The 14,176-nt window shown below is 38.2% G+C and overlaps 1 protein-coding gene across 1 annotated transcript in view; it reads left to right on the top strand.

The window, feature by feature from the left end:
- Positions 1 to 13,670, top strand: part of LOC142150559 (extracellular calcium-sensing receptor-like) — a 37,786-nt gene extending 24,116 nt beyond the window's left edge. The window contains exons 4-6 of the mRNA XM_075205758.1: positions 1,093 to 1,923; positions 9,821 to 9,944; positions 12,769 to 13,670. Of these exons, the coding sequence (XP_075061859.1) occupies positions 1,093 to 1,923; positions 9,821 to 9,944; positions 12,769 to 13,670 (1,857 nt within the window). The remainder of the gene's footprint in view (positions 1 to 1,092; positions 1,924 to 9,820; positions 9,945 to 12,768) is intronic.
- The last annotated feature ends 506 nt before the right edge of the window (positions 13,671 to 14,176 follow it).

Here is a 14,176-nt window from a genome sequence, read left to right as displayed (position 1 = left end):
TCATTGGCCTATCTGAACTGTTTGTTTTACATATTTCTTACACTACATTAATAGAACATATAAATATTATTTATATACATTCCATATTTATATACATGGGTCTTGGGGACCACCACCTCCTCTGCAAGTCTCGGGCAGTCAACTTTACCCCGGGGCAATAATTATTCAGCCCTCCCTTCCCATAAATATATAGAAGTCCCCTGGTTTGATTCAGCAAGGCAGCATTACAGTACAGAGCATATAAGTAAAACAAAGCTAAGAAAGCCTTACTCTTGGCTACCGATGAATGCTCTGGCCATTAAAAAAATTATTGTGTGCGTAGTCTTTGAAGATTTGTATATGGGTACAGGCCACTTTTGTCTATTTATTTTCAAAAATGTCTAACTCTATTAATTCATAGCACTGTCCATTTAATGACCTTTGACTGTTAATTAAATTACAGCCACGCATATTGGCTAAATGTTACTAGCCAGGATGCAGTGGCAGTGTGAGAGGGGTCTTGTTTTCCCTGGCAAAGGCTGCGACGTGAAGAGCCAGAAGTGACATCCTGTCTGCCAGAGCAATCTGGATAAACTCGAGCCACTGTGGCTAGCGCAGTGCTCGTGACATATGATTGGCCAGTGCAAAATCTAACATCAGAGTGATTGCACCCCTTCTTGGGGATCACCTCTGCTGCAAGCCTGGGTAGTTTCCTTTACCCCTAGATTGGACAAAGTTTCCCAGGGGACTGATTCTCTATATGGTTATCTAACTCCATCACATAGCTAAATTCTGGCCTATTAATTTTTCAGAATGTGGACTTTCAATTACATTGTCTTGTTGAGAAAATGGCACTAGAGAAAATGAAGGAGAACTATCTATATGTAGAGCAAGTTTTGCAAAAAAAATCCCGGAAATTATGTTTTCAAGTATGTATTTGGATTTTATAGTTATAAGTGAGTGTAATTACTCACTTGATTATGGAAGTGTGGTACCAATAAAAGAGGAAAGTATGTCTGACATTACCAAGCGACAAGCATTTAAACTTACCTTCTGTATAAATGTATCATTCTCTCTTCATCATAAGTTTATTGTCACTGTTCTTACTTTCAGATCAGTCCAAGTTCAAGTGTTTCTCTACTGAGTAACCAGAAAATGTTTCCATCTTTCTTCAGGGCTGTTCCAAGTGATAAATTGCAGTCTGTGGGACTGGCTCAGCTTGTTTTGAGCTTTGGTTGGACCTGGATTGGTCTTGTAGCTGTGGACAATGATTATGGTCTGCTAGGAATTCAGCCAATTAAAGAAGAGATAATCAAGGCTGGAGCATGTGTAGCTTTTACTGAATACATTCGTCTAGGTCAACCAAATCGCAATGCTCCACAGATAGTCAAGGTTATTAAAGAGTCAACAGCTAAGGTTGTTGTTGTATTCTGCTTTGATGCTGATTTTATTCCTGTTGTGAATGAAATGTTGAAACAGAACATCATAGGGAGGATTTTTATTGGAAATGCAGGTTGGTCCAAGTCCACCTTATTATCAATAAACAATTATTTTCAGGTCTTAACTGGCTCTCTTGGTTTAGCTGGTAACAATTATGTGGTCCCAGGATTAAGTCAGTTCCTCAGCAAGATACATCCCTCTGAGTCTATGGGGGAGAGCTGGGTGAACTTGTATTGGGAGAAAGTTTTCAATTGCAAATTTAATTATGGGAAAAACCTTACTGGTTCTTCGGAGACCCCAGTAAAAGAATGCACAGGAGAAGAAAGTTTAGATAATGTCAAGAACAGCTCCACCTACATCAGCAGCTTCAGATATACTTATTATACATATGATTCTATAAATGTTTTGGCTAAAGCTTTGGAAGACCTGAAAAGCTGCAAGGAGGGTGAAGGCCCATTTTCTCATGGAACCTGTGCAGACATTTGGAACTTCAAATCATGGCAGGTAATATAATGTCTACATTTTAGAGTACAATATGATTAAGGAGCCTACTCATGCGGAATCTGCCTTTTAAGTAAAATGATAATTTAAGAAAATCCTAATGCAGGAGTTTTTGGAAATATCTCCTGCATTAGGCATAGTACCGCATAATACAGCAGTCCCCATAATATTCAATAGGGAATGCAGTGTGAGTAATTTTATTACGTACCGAAAAGCTTTCGGATCTTCACCACGATGGCTAGCGTCATCTGATGATGGCTCTAGCCATTCAATCCGATGGGAAGAGCATTGCTGGAGAGGGATCTTTGGATACATCTCCAACAGCCTTACTGCTCTTTCCTGCACTTTTTAACGCAAATGGCAACTGCGCATTTGAGACCATAAATGAGTCATCAACTTGACTTTTATAGTAAATTCCCATTGCGATGACAGATGATACTTAACGGGCACAAATTCATAAATTTCTTAATTGGCCCCCAAATCTCATATAAATACTGCTTGTTCATATGTACTATTTATGTTTGGCAGTTGTATGAAATGTTCCATCTTCAGTTTAGTAACAACTGAGCAAATTTCACTCTACAGAATATTCTTAAAAATTACATTCCGGTGACTCATTTACTTGAAACAAAAAAAAAGGTGAAACCACTTTTGGCTTTGTTTCTATGGCAATGTGATTGTGCACTTTATGTTAACCTCTTGTTGTGATCTATTTAGTTTTAATCCATATTGTGGAACAAGGACCATTTGTAAAACATTAAGTACATTTAAAGTATTCTTCCATTCCTGTCAACAGCTCACCTGCTATATTAAGAAAGTCAGATTCACACCTGCAGGCTATGGTATTGTGAACTAGCAGACACACCTCTTTATCAGCCTTATGGGCTGGTGTGCATGGTACACTTAAATGTATCAGTCACAGCAGCCCTGTAGAGCAGATTACTGAATAAATAAATGAACGTAAAAAAACAAAACATTATGCTTCTTTCTTTTGGGGGTGCACATTGTTTTTCAAATGTAATTTTTTTTTATTCTTATTTTAATACTGCAACGTCTGTTGCACCAGCAGAAAGCGCCCTCAAAAGATACGTCTGCTGGAGACCGACCTGCGGCTTCTTCCAACTCATTATACCATACATTGCTAGGCTCGGCCACCAACTTCCCCGATCCACCTCTCTAAGCGCAGAAAGGTGCAAGAGGGAGATACAACTCAGTATGAATGCAGATGGAGACGGATCCTGGGCTAAAAGTGCTTTTTGCACCGTTCAGTTGGACTTGTATGTCCTGTATGTGCATATGTACTATTTATGTCTGTGTGGTGCATAATTGTGTAAAATTTAGCTTCTTTAGCTTAGTAACGACTGAGCTAATTTCGTTCTACAGAATGTTCTTAAAAATCAGAGTGCCTCATTTATTTGAAGTAAAGTAATGTGAAAACACTTTTGGCTTTGTTTATATGGCAATGTGACCGTGCACTTTATCAAGATTGTGACTTCTTGTTTTGATCTATTTAGTTTATATTCATATTGTGGGACAAGAACCATTTGTGGAAAATTAAGTAAATGTAAAATATACTACTATTACTGTCAATAAATTATTTTCTTCCTCTCCACCTCTTCAAAGCTCACACACTATATCAGGAAAGTCAGATTTACTCCAGTAGTCTATAGCATTGTGAACTGGCAACTGAGTCTGGAAGGGACTGTGAAGCACATTAAGATTGGCAATTATAGTCCTACAGCAATTCCTGACCAAGCTCTGACCATCAACTCAAGTCTTTTGCTGTGGCCTATGAGAAGTCAACAGGTGAGACATCAAATGAATCTCCTGTCCATCTGTGCAGAAAAATTCTTCATTATATATTTATCTGCTAACCATCTATGTGAATAGCCCTGAATGTAAGTAGAGGGTAAAGGGGTATGCAGCTATCTTCTAATACTGCTTTCATACTGCGGCCCCGGCAATATCCCGGGTTTTTCAAGCCGGGTTTTTGCAGGGGCTCGGAGCGTCCCAGCTCAGAAACACCATTCATACTGCACCTCGGACCCGGGAATTTCCCGGGTTGACCCCATTCATACTGCACAAGTCTGTGCCCTGGCAATTTGTGAGCATCATCACCAGAGCAGTTTTCATTGGCTGAAAAATGGTGATGTCATTGAAAGGTGACTGGTTTTTTGACGCAAAAGTGGGTGGTGAATACACACTTTTTCAGTGAAATAAAAGCAATTTTCTCCAACAAACTCCGATTCTGCTTCAGCTTGATCTGCACTCCACCATCCACCATTTCTCCTAAACTCCTTCTTGAATCTTCCACGGGCTCCCACTGATGACATCATCCTCCAGAGACAGGCAGACAGCCAATCAGCTTGTTTTCTGTGCAACCCGGGTTGAAAAACCCGGGTTGCACCATTCATAGTGCAGGCAACCCGGGTCCGACCCGGGAATTACCCCTCGATAAATCCCGGGTTGAAGACCCGGGTTTTTAGACCCGGGATTTTTGACTTGTACCATTCATACTGCACCAAGACCCGGGTCGTTTGAGCTCGCCCCGGCAAAAACCCGGGATTTTGGTGCAGTATGAATGGGGTATAATTGAAATTATCAAGGACAACAAAAGAGCACATTGAATTTTCTGCTTAGTAAGATTCTTACCCATCAGCATTTTGTTAGATACACACTGACAGGTCTCTTCTTAGCATCCATTCTCTCTCTCTCTCTCTCTCTCTCTCTCTCTCTCTGTCTCTCTCTCTTTACTTTATATAAAGAAAAAGGTTTAATAACTCAAATTATAATAATGTTTGAGAAATGAACATACATAATATACACGTCAGATAAGTGCGTCTCCTAAATTGTAAATGTCCTAAAAATGTTGTGAATGAATATTGTAGAATAAATGGTTGATCTTGTGCAAGTATTTGAAAGGCATGAAAATATTGTTGACCAGATATATATAAATGTTTTACTTAATATGTGTATGGTGTACAATGACATGTTAATGTCAAAAGGGTGTTTGTGAGTGTGTAAATTGCAAAATAGTATGCAACAAGTGACAAAAAACAGTAAATAATAATTATAAAAATATATATTAAATAATAATTATGTCCTGAATAATTATTATACCTAATTATAGGTCTCTATTTGAAAGATAGAGAGAAAGTGCTTATTATAAAAATGTGAAAACTAAAGTGCATAGTGAATATTATACTTCTTAGTGATAAAATTAATAATCAGAAATGATTAATAAATAATACCGATTATTTATCAAAAATAATAAATATAACTAAAAATTAGGTCATCTATAATAATTGTATTATTTATTCTACAAATACCACATTCATCGACACAGCATCCCAACGACAGCCAAAAAACAGGGTAAGTAAAATAGACTGGATCAATATCTCGTTAACAACAAGACATATGAAAGTCCAGATTTATATTTGGTGATATAATAAATCTATAAAAAACTGGAATAATTATTATTTTCATTTAATCCATGTGGCATGAGGAAATGGAGTAGGAACATCCATCTCCTCTCTTTTTGGAGGAGTACCTTCATGATATCACCTCCTCTTACCCCCATCAATATTTTTTCCACCCCAAACACACGTAAATCCTCAGTTTTTCCTCCATGGGATTGTAAGTAATGTCGCGGCACAGTAGTAAGTGGTTTAAGACATTGTTTATCCAAAGCAGCATTTCTAATATGTCCTATATGTTCTAGGACTCATTGTTTCAAGGGTCTGCTGGTCATTCCTACATAAATTTTGTCACAAGGACATTGCAATACATATATGACTCCTTTGGTATTGCAGTTGATAAAGTTGTTAATAGTGTGCTGTTGGCCATATCTGTCATAAATCTCTGTGGTTTTAACCATTACTGAGCATGCTGTACATAATCCACATTTGTGTGAGCCTTTTACGGTCACTGTTTGTTTTCTTGGATTAAAATGACTCCCAACAAGTTTATCACCTAAATTGGGTGCCCGTCTCCAGCTAAACTTCGCTTTCTCACCTAAGGATTTGGCTAATTTTTCATCTGACATAAGTATGGGCCAATGTCGTTGTATGATTGATTGAATTTGTTTTCATTGTTGGCGAAAATCTCCCATAAAACTGATTTTTTTATCAGTTTCAATTTTCTTTTTAGGATATATAAGATCAACTCGATAAATTGATCTAGTTGAAATAATGGCTCTCTTAATAGATCTTTTACTGTACCCATGTTGTAGCAATCTGGTACTTAATTCCTCTACACGTCTTTGATGGTCTTCTGGATTTGATCAATTTCGTGTATTGGGATAAGTCTTTGTTGAAGACAGTATCCCTCTCCTATTGACCCAAATATAGATTCGCAAAGGTCGGGGCACAGGCGTGCCCCATACCTGTAAATAAAATTGGTTTTCAAAGACAACAAAGTTCCTCTTCCAAATGAATTTTAGAAGATCTACAATAAAAGCTCTAATCCTTGGGTTGTTATTACTCTGTAAGAAGAACTCTACTGCCTTGATACCAACATCATGCCTGATACTAGTGTACAAAGACTCTACGTCACATGTAATCAACCGTGTGTTCTCATCCAAAGTGATTCCATCTAATAATTTAAAGATATCTGTAGTATCCCTAACAAATGAAGGCAGAGATGTAACGTATTCTCTCAAATGAGTGTCAACAAAAATGCTAGCCTGCTCAGTTAAGCCTCCTATCCCTGAAAGTATCGGTCTTCCCGGCGGTGTTCGTGCATTTTTATGAATTTTAGGTAATAGATAAATAGTTTGTACCTTAGGGTGATCAACTCGTAAAAAGTTGAGTTCTGGTGTAGTGATCACCCCTTCATCAAAAGCTTTCTGAATGAGCCTGTCATACAGGGATTTAAAATCTTCCATTGGATTCTGAAATAGGGGTTTATTGCAACTGGTGTTCTTCAGTTGTTTATACATCTCCGTTTTATACATTGCTGTAGGCCAGATCAGCACATTGCCCCCCTTATCTAAGGATTTAATGATTACTTCCTTTCATGTGCATATATCTTTGAGTGCATTCCTCTCATCCCTTGTCAGATTGTCAAATTTATTATAGCTAGGCTTGAGTTTCAATTTATCTAATTCTTGTGACACCATAATTTAATTTGTGGATATATATAATCTTTATGAAAAAAAGAAGATTTTTTTTGGCAAATGGGTCTCCACTGTGGACCCTGAGAATCAGTGATTCTTTCCTCCAACAGGAGTTTTTCCAGAATGTTTAAAGAATCTGCATATTCATTGCAAAATTCCACATTCAGCATGTCCTGGCTATCCGAGTCTATGTCACATGTTGAAAGCAATGGTTCATTATTTTCAAAGAACTTGGTGAGGTTTAGTTTTCTTGTGAAGAGATCTAAATCTTTTTCCCAAGAGAAATGATCAAATTCCATGGTAGGGGAAAAGGGCAAACCTCAACTCAATAATTTAATATGTGATTTAGTTAATGTTTTATCAGATAAATTGACTATCTGTAGAGCTTGTTCCGAATCTATCTGCCCCTCCATTGTCTTCTGCTGGCAGAATAGCTGTCTTTCCAAATTCTTGGCTGTCTTTCTCGTAATCTGATACAATAAGCCTTTGTGGGTGGAAGTCTTTTGTGCATTGTGATGTAGGGGAATGGCTTTTTTGGGGTTTGTGACGTTCTGTGGGAATGTGTATTCTGAACTGTCTGAAGAAAGGCCCCATATGTTAATTAGATCTTTTGATGTGTGAAGGTCCAACGTTGAAGTCAGGAAGGTTTAATTAAGACTCACCCCAAGAATCTTCTGCGTCTGAAAATCAGATGCAGGACGTCACAGCATTTCTAGAATTTCATAGATAAGTGTAAATATTGTTGCCTTTGCAATGCATGTAAATCCATGTTTGCGTAAACACATGACATCCTGATTCTAAAAATAGCTCAGACTTCAAGAGGGCTGGCTTACCCTTTGAGGCTGTGTCCAAAATGTAAAAAGGTGAGCTGTTTGAGCATGTAATGTATCATTCTGATGTACCATCTGACCTAGCCACTGATACCTTTAGTCAGTGGAACTGTCCTTGTCAGGGCACTTGAGCGAAATAAACATCACTCTTAGCTTCAAGGCCCTGCTTGACAACTTCAATATTGCTGTAATCCTGTGCCATGGTGATCCATCTACAGCACCCTGGTCCATAGTAAGCAGTCAGGGGTACCAGCCCAAGTGTACCAGCATGGGAGTACACTAGCAACACTAGCGACAGTTACAAAGGAGCCCAGTGGTGGCAGCAGGCTCCTCCTACTGTGGCAGGAGAGGCGTATTCGGAATACCGAAAGTGGGACGGTGGCAAAGTAAGCCTAGCCGATTCCCAGCAACAACAGACACGGTGGCATAGGCGGTCCATCCTGTCACAACATCCATTTACACGCATTTGCTATACATTTACACTAAACTGCATTAGCTATAACCATACAGTTCCAATATACAGCACTTGCAATCTCCAAAACAGTCTGAACTCAAAACAATGCAGGGATACACAGAATCTAAACACTGCACATTTCTACATATGTAACACAATCTACACACAGTCACATCATTTTACTCAATCTAAATTTTCCTTGCCTTTTCCATTAAACACATCATCATATTGTATTGATAATCTATGCTCTTACAAACAGTATAATCAGAGGATGTCCCACACATTGAGGATGGGAACAAAATGTGATCTCTCCTATATATCAGCTCTCCATGCTGTCCCAATGTAACGCCTATCATTTAAAGTTTTACCATCAAAACACTAGCAATAAACAGTGTATAATATTAATCATATTTCAGTCTATTTCCTCATGTTCAAACAATGTACCGCTGCCCACTTGGGCCCATATGAAATCTACACAAGGTCTCCAGATAAAGTTTAAATATGTTTGCCCTTAGAATTCCTGTTTGCAAGTGAGTGACTGTGAGAATGAACATGTGCTTCTCCCCTTTCACCCCCGAAGATGGGCTGTCCATGTATCATTTCCTCGGTATCCTTTCAAGATGTTAAATAACTTGACCACTGCCAAATAAAACCAAGTTAGCACAGATCTGTATATATCATATTTCAAAGCCAAAGAAACTGGGTTTAAAAAATAGAATTCTAACGAGGAGGGTGTCTCCCTCTTCATCAGTGTTAAACTGATTTCTAGGAAATATACATTATAACTATAGTTTCCTTATGGGTCTGGTATCAATTGATGACACATCGCAAAGTATTGTTGCAATGTATTTCTGCCTATAAGCAATGTGCCTGCCCTTGTAGGTACCACAACTATTGTAGTTTTTAGCCAAAGCATCTGTGGTTTGTGTTGTGAAATGTAGTTGACTGGTAATCTGTGACCTTGGGTATCTATAAATAAACAATCCAAACTAGACATAAAAACAGGCATCTGAAGCATAGCTCAACATACATACATACATACATACATACTTACATACATATATACATTAACCCGTTGTTTACATACACACAGTAATCTCAAGTGTTATCTAAACAGCTCATATCTTTAGGATGGGCCATGCTCCCATTAATATGTAATTTTCCTAAGTATCCTGTTTAGCAAATAATTATGACATTTTGTTTGATGCTTAATAGCAAATGTAGTGTATTGTTTTATCTGTCTATTGCATAGTCACATGCCAGCCTTGATGGGCCAAGGATGCCAGGATATATGTCCACCCCTCTCTCATTTAATACAAATGCACAGTCTTTGGGTGAAACAAGTAGAGTGTCCTGGTTATCCCATAACCCAACAGAAGGCACTAATGAGCTATCCACACTGTTGACTATTTTTTATTGATTTTTCTTCAAGACATGTATAGTAAAATGTCTATTAAAAAAAACTAACACTAATGTAATAAGATGACATATTATCCCCAGGTCCCTCGCTCGGTCTGCAGTGAGAGCTGTCCTCCAGGATTCAGGAAGGCTGCTATAACAGGACAACCTGTCTGCTGCTTTGATTGTGTCCAATGTCTACAAGGAGAAATATCTAACCAGACAGGTAAGTCAAGCAGGGCCATCTCTTCCATTGGGCACAATGGGCAGGTGCCCGGGGGCCCCACGGGCAAAAGGGCCCCATAGGCAAGGCTCTTAATAAGAATAAATAATCCTGCAAAAATAAAATCCTGCAAAAGAAAAACTTTAAGGGTCACTGAGCGAGTACATTTAAAAAAGCAGTGCATCGGGGCCTATATATATATATATATATATATATATATTATAGGGGCCCTGATGCACTGCTTTGCCCAGGGGCCCTTAATATTGTTAAGATGGCCCTGAAGTCAAGGACTTTCTCATGTACCCAGAGGAAGTAGTGGAAGTGGGGATTTACACAGTGCTATGCCCAGGGGTGGATCCAGTAGTTAATTGTACCCGCGGTGATTTAGCACCGCCCCCTTTTTGACACCTAAGGCTGCTGACGGCTGCACACTATATGCAGATCTGTTCAGCAGAGAGAGTTAGGGAGAGAGTCCTGCCCAGTTGCTCTGATTGTGTCAATCAGAGCAGTTGGGCAGGACTCTCTCCCTAGCTCTCTCTGCTGAACGGATCTGCACATAGTGTGCAGCCGCTGGCAGCAAGCCCCTGCTAGGGGAGGCGATCGCCCCGATCTCCCCCCCCTGGATCCGCCACTGGCTATGCCCTACTACCACTTCTCCTGCTGAAATCATTGTACCACTCACAAATTCCATTAATTTACATTCCTATTACATTTTTCATACTACCACTTCTAAATTTCCATACCACCATCTTTAAATTTCTACTTCGACCACTGTCCAGAGATTCATTGGAACTGAAAAGTAATCCTGGAGGTGACAGTAGATGATCTATCTTAAAAATTGTGTAAATCTATTCATCAAAATTGTTTTAGATACACAAAGAAATCGTCCAGAGTCCTTGTACTACATTCCAAGTATTGTTCTATTTTGTATCATGATTTCTATACAACCTAATAATATCAGGGCTTGTGTACACACCTCAACTCCGCAACCATTTACTGTATTATGTACATTTGAGGATTGCTTATGTAACTGTCAGTACGACATGAGATTTAAGCTTTATTCTTAAATTTCTATAATGATCATTTGAATGGGACATTTTAAATAGATTGTATTGTTATCTTAAAGAGTCGTTGTTAACTTTACATTATGATGTACACATGAACATTGACTATTTTACCGACAAGAGATGTAAGTCGTTTATACAATATACATTCATTTATTTATTTATACATTAACCTGGTCCTTAATGTAGTGTGTTTACCAGCCTGAAAAACATAAAGATATCATGTAAGCTAATCATGTCATACTGCCCATGACAGCACTGATAGAATTCACCAAGTCAATTAATATTGGTTCCACTAACTCACATCTAGAGTGTATATTATGGCATTTGTACAACCTATAGTTGCTCTGCCTGTAGCATTGGTTACTCCTCACAATATACGTATTCTATATACTGTAGAGCTGAGCAACATTTTCAAAAATTTTCAATAGATTATTTGACAGGTTGGGTACTCTTTAATGGTAGGAAAAATTCTGACACCGAGGAGTACTACACTTAAAATCCAAATGTGGGAAAAAACGATTTTAATATAAGCAGACTTAACTCCAAACCAACGCTGTAGATCTCCGATCGCAGCAGGATGGTAACCGCAAGTTTTTCCGACTAGTCAGGGGTCCGTCAGTAGATTTTCACGTCACCGCGACCTGTATTACTTTTAATTTAAAGCGGCAATGTTGGGTTAAGTGTTTAAACACTAAACCTGCGGCGTCCTGACATTGCCGCTTTAAATTAAAAGAAATACAGGTCGCGATGATGTGAAAATGTACTGGCGGACACATTTTTTCCCACATTTGGATTTTAAGTGTAGTACTCCTCGATGTCGGAATGGTGGTAATCGGGAAAATGATTACCACCGTTATTGGACTAACTCCACACTTGGCTGAATGACTGAACTGTTATCATCTCAGATTTAGTCATAGACTTTATAATCAGTGAAATGCTAAATGATAAATGCAGTACGGTATAGCATTGCGTGTAGTACAAAGCAGGAGTGCACAAAGAATATAGTATTTCTGCCTCATCTATAATACTGTACAGACAAGGAGCAGGAGACTCTGAGTTATGTTGATTTGTGCACACCAGAACACATTAGGGGGTAAATGTATCAAGCTGAGAGTTTTTTGGCAGGTTTGAAAAGTGGAGATGTTGCCTATAGCAACCAATCAGATTCAAGCTATCATTTTGTAGAATGCACTAAATACATGATAGCTAGAATCTGATTGGTTTTTCAATCCCGCCGGAAAACTCTCAGCTTGATACATTTACCACTAGATGTGCAAACATTGTTGAAATGTATAATTTAACATTTTCTGGCCTTGTACAGATTAATTGGGCCCAACATTTGATTTGTGGGACAATATGGCGTGTTTCAAATATATTTTGTTTAGGTCGATGTGCAGAGGTAGTTACACCTCTGAGATTCATGGCATTTCTTATGAAAAATTGTCAATGTCAATTGACAATAATGCACTAATTTAGGCTCAGATTCTCAAACAAAAAATACTTCTAGGTCTGATCTTAGTCTGTTCAGATTTATTATTTCAATTAAACACACTCTAGATAAATTTGTTTGACTAAATTAATAAATTTGATTTTTGTACATGGAACAAAAACTTTATAATGGGAGCAAAAAAATCATTGGTTAATGAACCTTTTATACCTTATAGTATCTATAAATTCAGTTCATCTGTTTCCTTTCAACATCACTCAACACATTATTGACATGTAATGTGTAACGGTACCATATATGTTCTTTCTTCCAGATTCAATTACCTGCATACGGTGTCCTTGGGATCAGTGGCCAAATCCTGAGAAAACTAGTTGTCTCCCAAAATCTATGGAGTTTCTTTCTTATGATGATGCACTGGGAGGAACTTTAGCTACAATCAGCATAATATCCTCGATTATCCCTGCACTTATTTTGCGGCTTTTTATCTTGTATAGACAAACACCTATAGTGAAAGCCAATAATTACTCTCTAAGTTGTCTTCTATTAATGTCACTGTGTTTCTGCTTTTGGTGTTCTTTAGTATTTATAGGTTATCCCTATCACCAGAAATGTCTCCTGCGTCAGGTATTATTTGGCCTGGCCTTCACTTTGTGTGTCTCAAGCATTTTGGCTAAGACTATCATGGTGGTGTTTGCTTTTATGGCCACTAGACCAGGCAGCAATCTGAGGAAATGGACCTCTCATCAAGTGTCCTACTTGATTATTATTATATGTTTCCTGCTACAATTCATCTTATCCATCACTTGGTTGTCCGTAGCTTCTCCATTCCAACAATATAACACTAATACTAATCCTGAACTCATCATTGTTGAGTGTAATGAGGGATCACCTATTGCATTCTGGACCATGCTAGGTTATCTGTTTCTTCTGGCCACCATTAGTTTCATTGTAGCCTTCCTGGCTCGAAAACTTCCTGACAGGTTTAATGAGGCTCAGTTTATTACTTTCAGCATGTTGGCCTTCCTCAGTGTCTGGGTGGCTTTTATCCCAGCTTACCTCAGTACTCAGGGAAAATACACTGTGGCAATGGAAATTTTTGCCAATTTGGCATCCAGTTGGGCTCTGGTGATCTGCATGTTTCTTCCTAAATGTTTCATCATAGTGTTCAGACCAGATAAGAACTGCCGACATCTTATTAATACAAATAAAGATTAAGATAAATAGCTATAAACAGAATATATATTTAAGTAAAGCTCAATAAATATTTAGTAAATAGCAACATAGAGAATTGGCAAAATATACGTACTATATATATATATATATATATATATATATATATATATTTCCCCAGTATACAACACAAAGATTCAATCACAGAAACATAGGCCAGTTCACCCCCAGTAAATGGAATCATACCAGAGAATCCCACACTGAAAAGAGAAAATCTCTTAAATCACTTCTTATCAAGAAAATAACCGAAAGAAGACCCTGCAAGAAAGTTTACAAGCCACGAAACCCCAGTAATCTAGGTAGCCCACTGAGACCTTTTCCCCACAGGAAACCACGTGTCCCCATTAGTGCCCGGAAAGGGTTCAAAAAGGGCAAAAACGCTTATGTCAAAGAGGTCCACAACTCACAAATCGACCTTCTTGAAAAACTAGACCAAACTGAACATCTGAAAAAAAACGACCCCATTAGTGCAGCCTTAGATACAGAAGAAA

The sequence above is a fragment of the Mixophyes fleayi genome, chromosome 4 (assembly GCF_038048845.1).
Source record: "Mixophyes fleayi isolate aMixFle1 chromosome 4, aMixFle1.hap1, whole genome shotgun sequence".
Classification (NCBI taxonomy): Eukaryota; Metazoa; Chordata; class Amphibia; order Anura; family Limnodynastidae; genus Mixophyes; species Mixophyes fleayi.
This window is presented reverse-complemented; position numbering and strand designations above follow the sequence as displayed.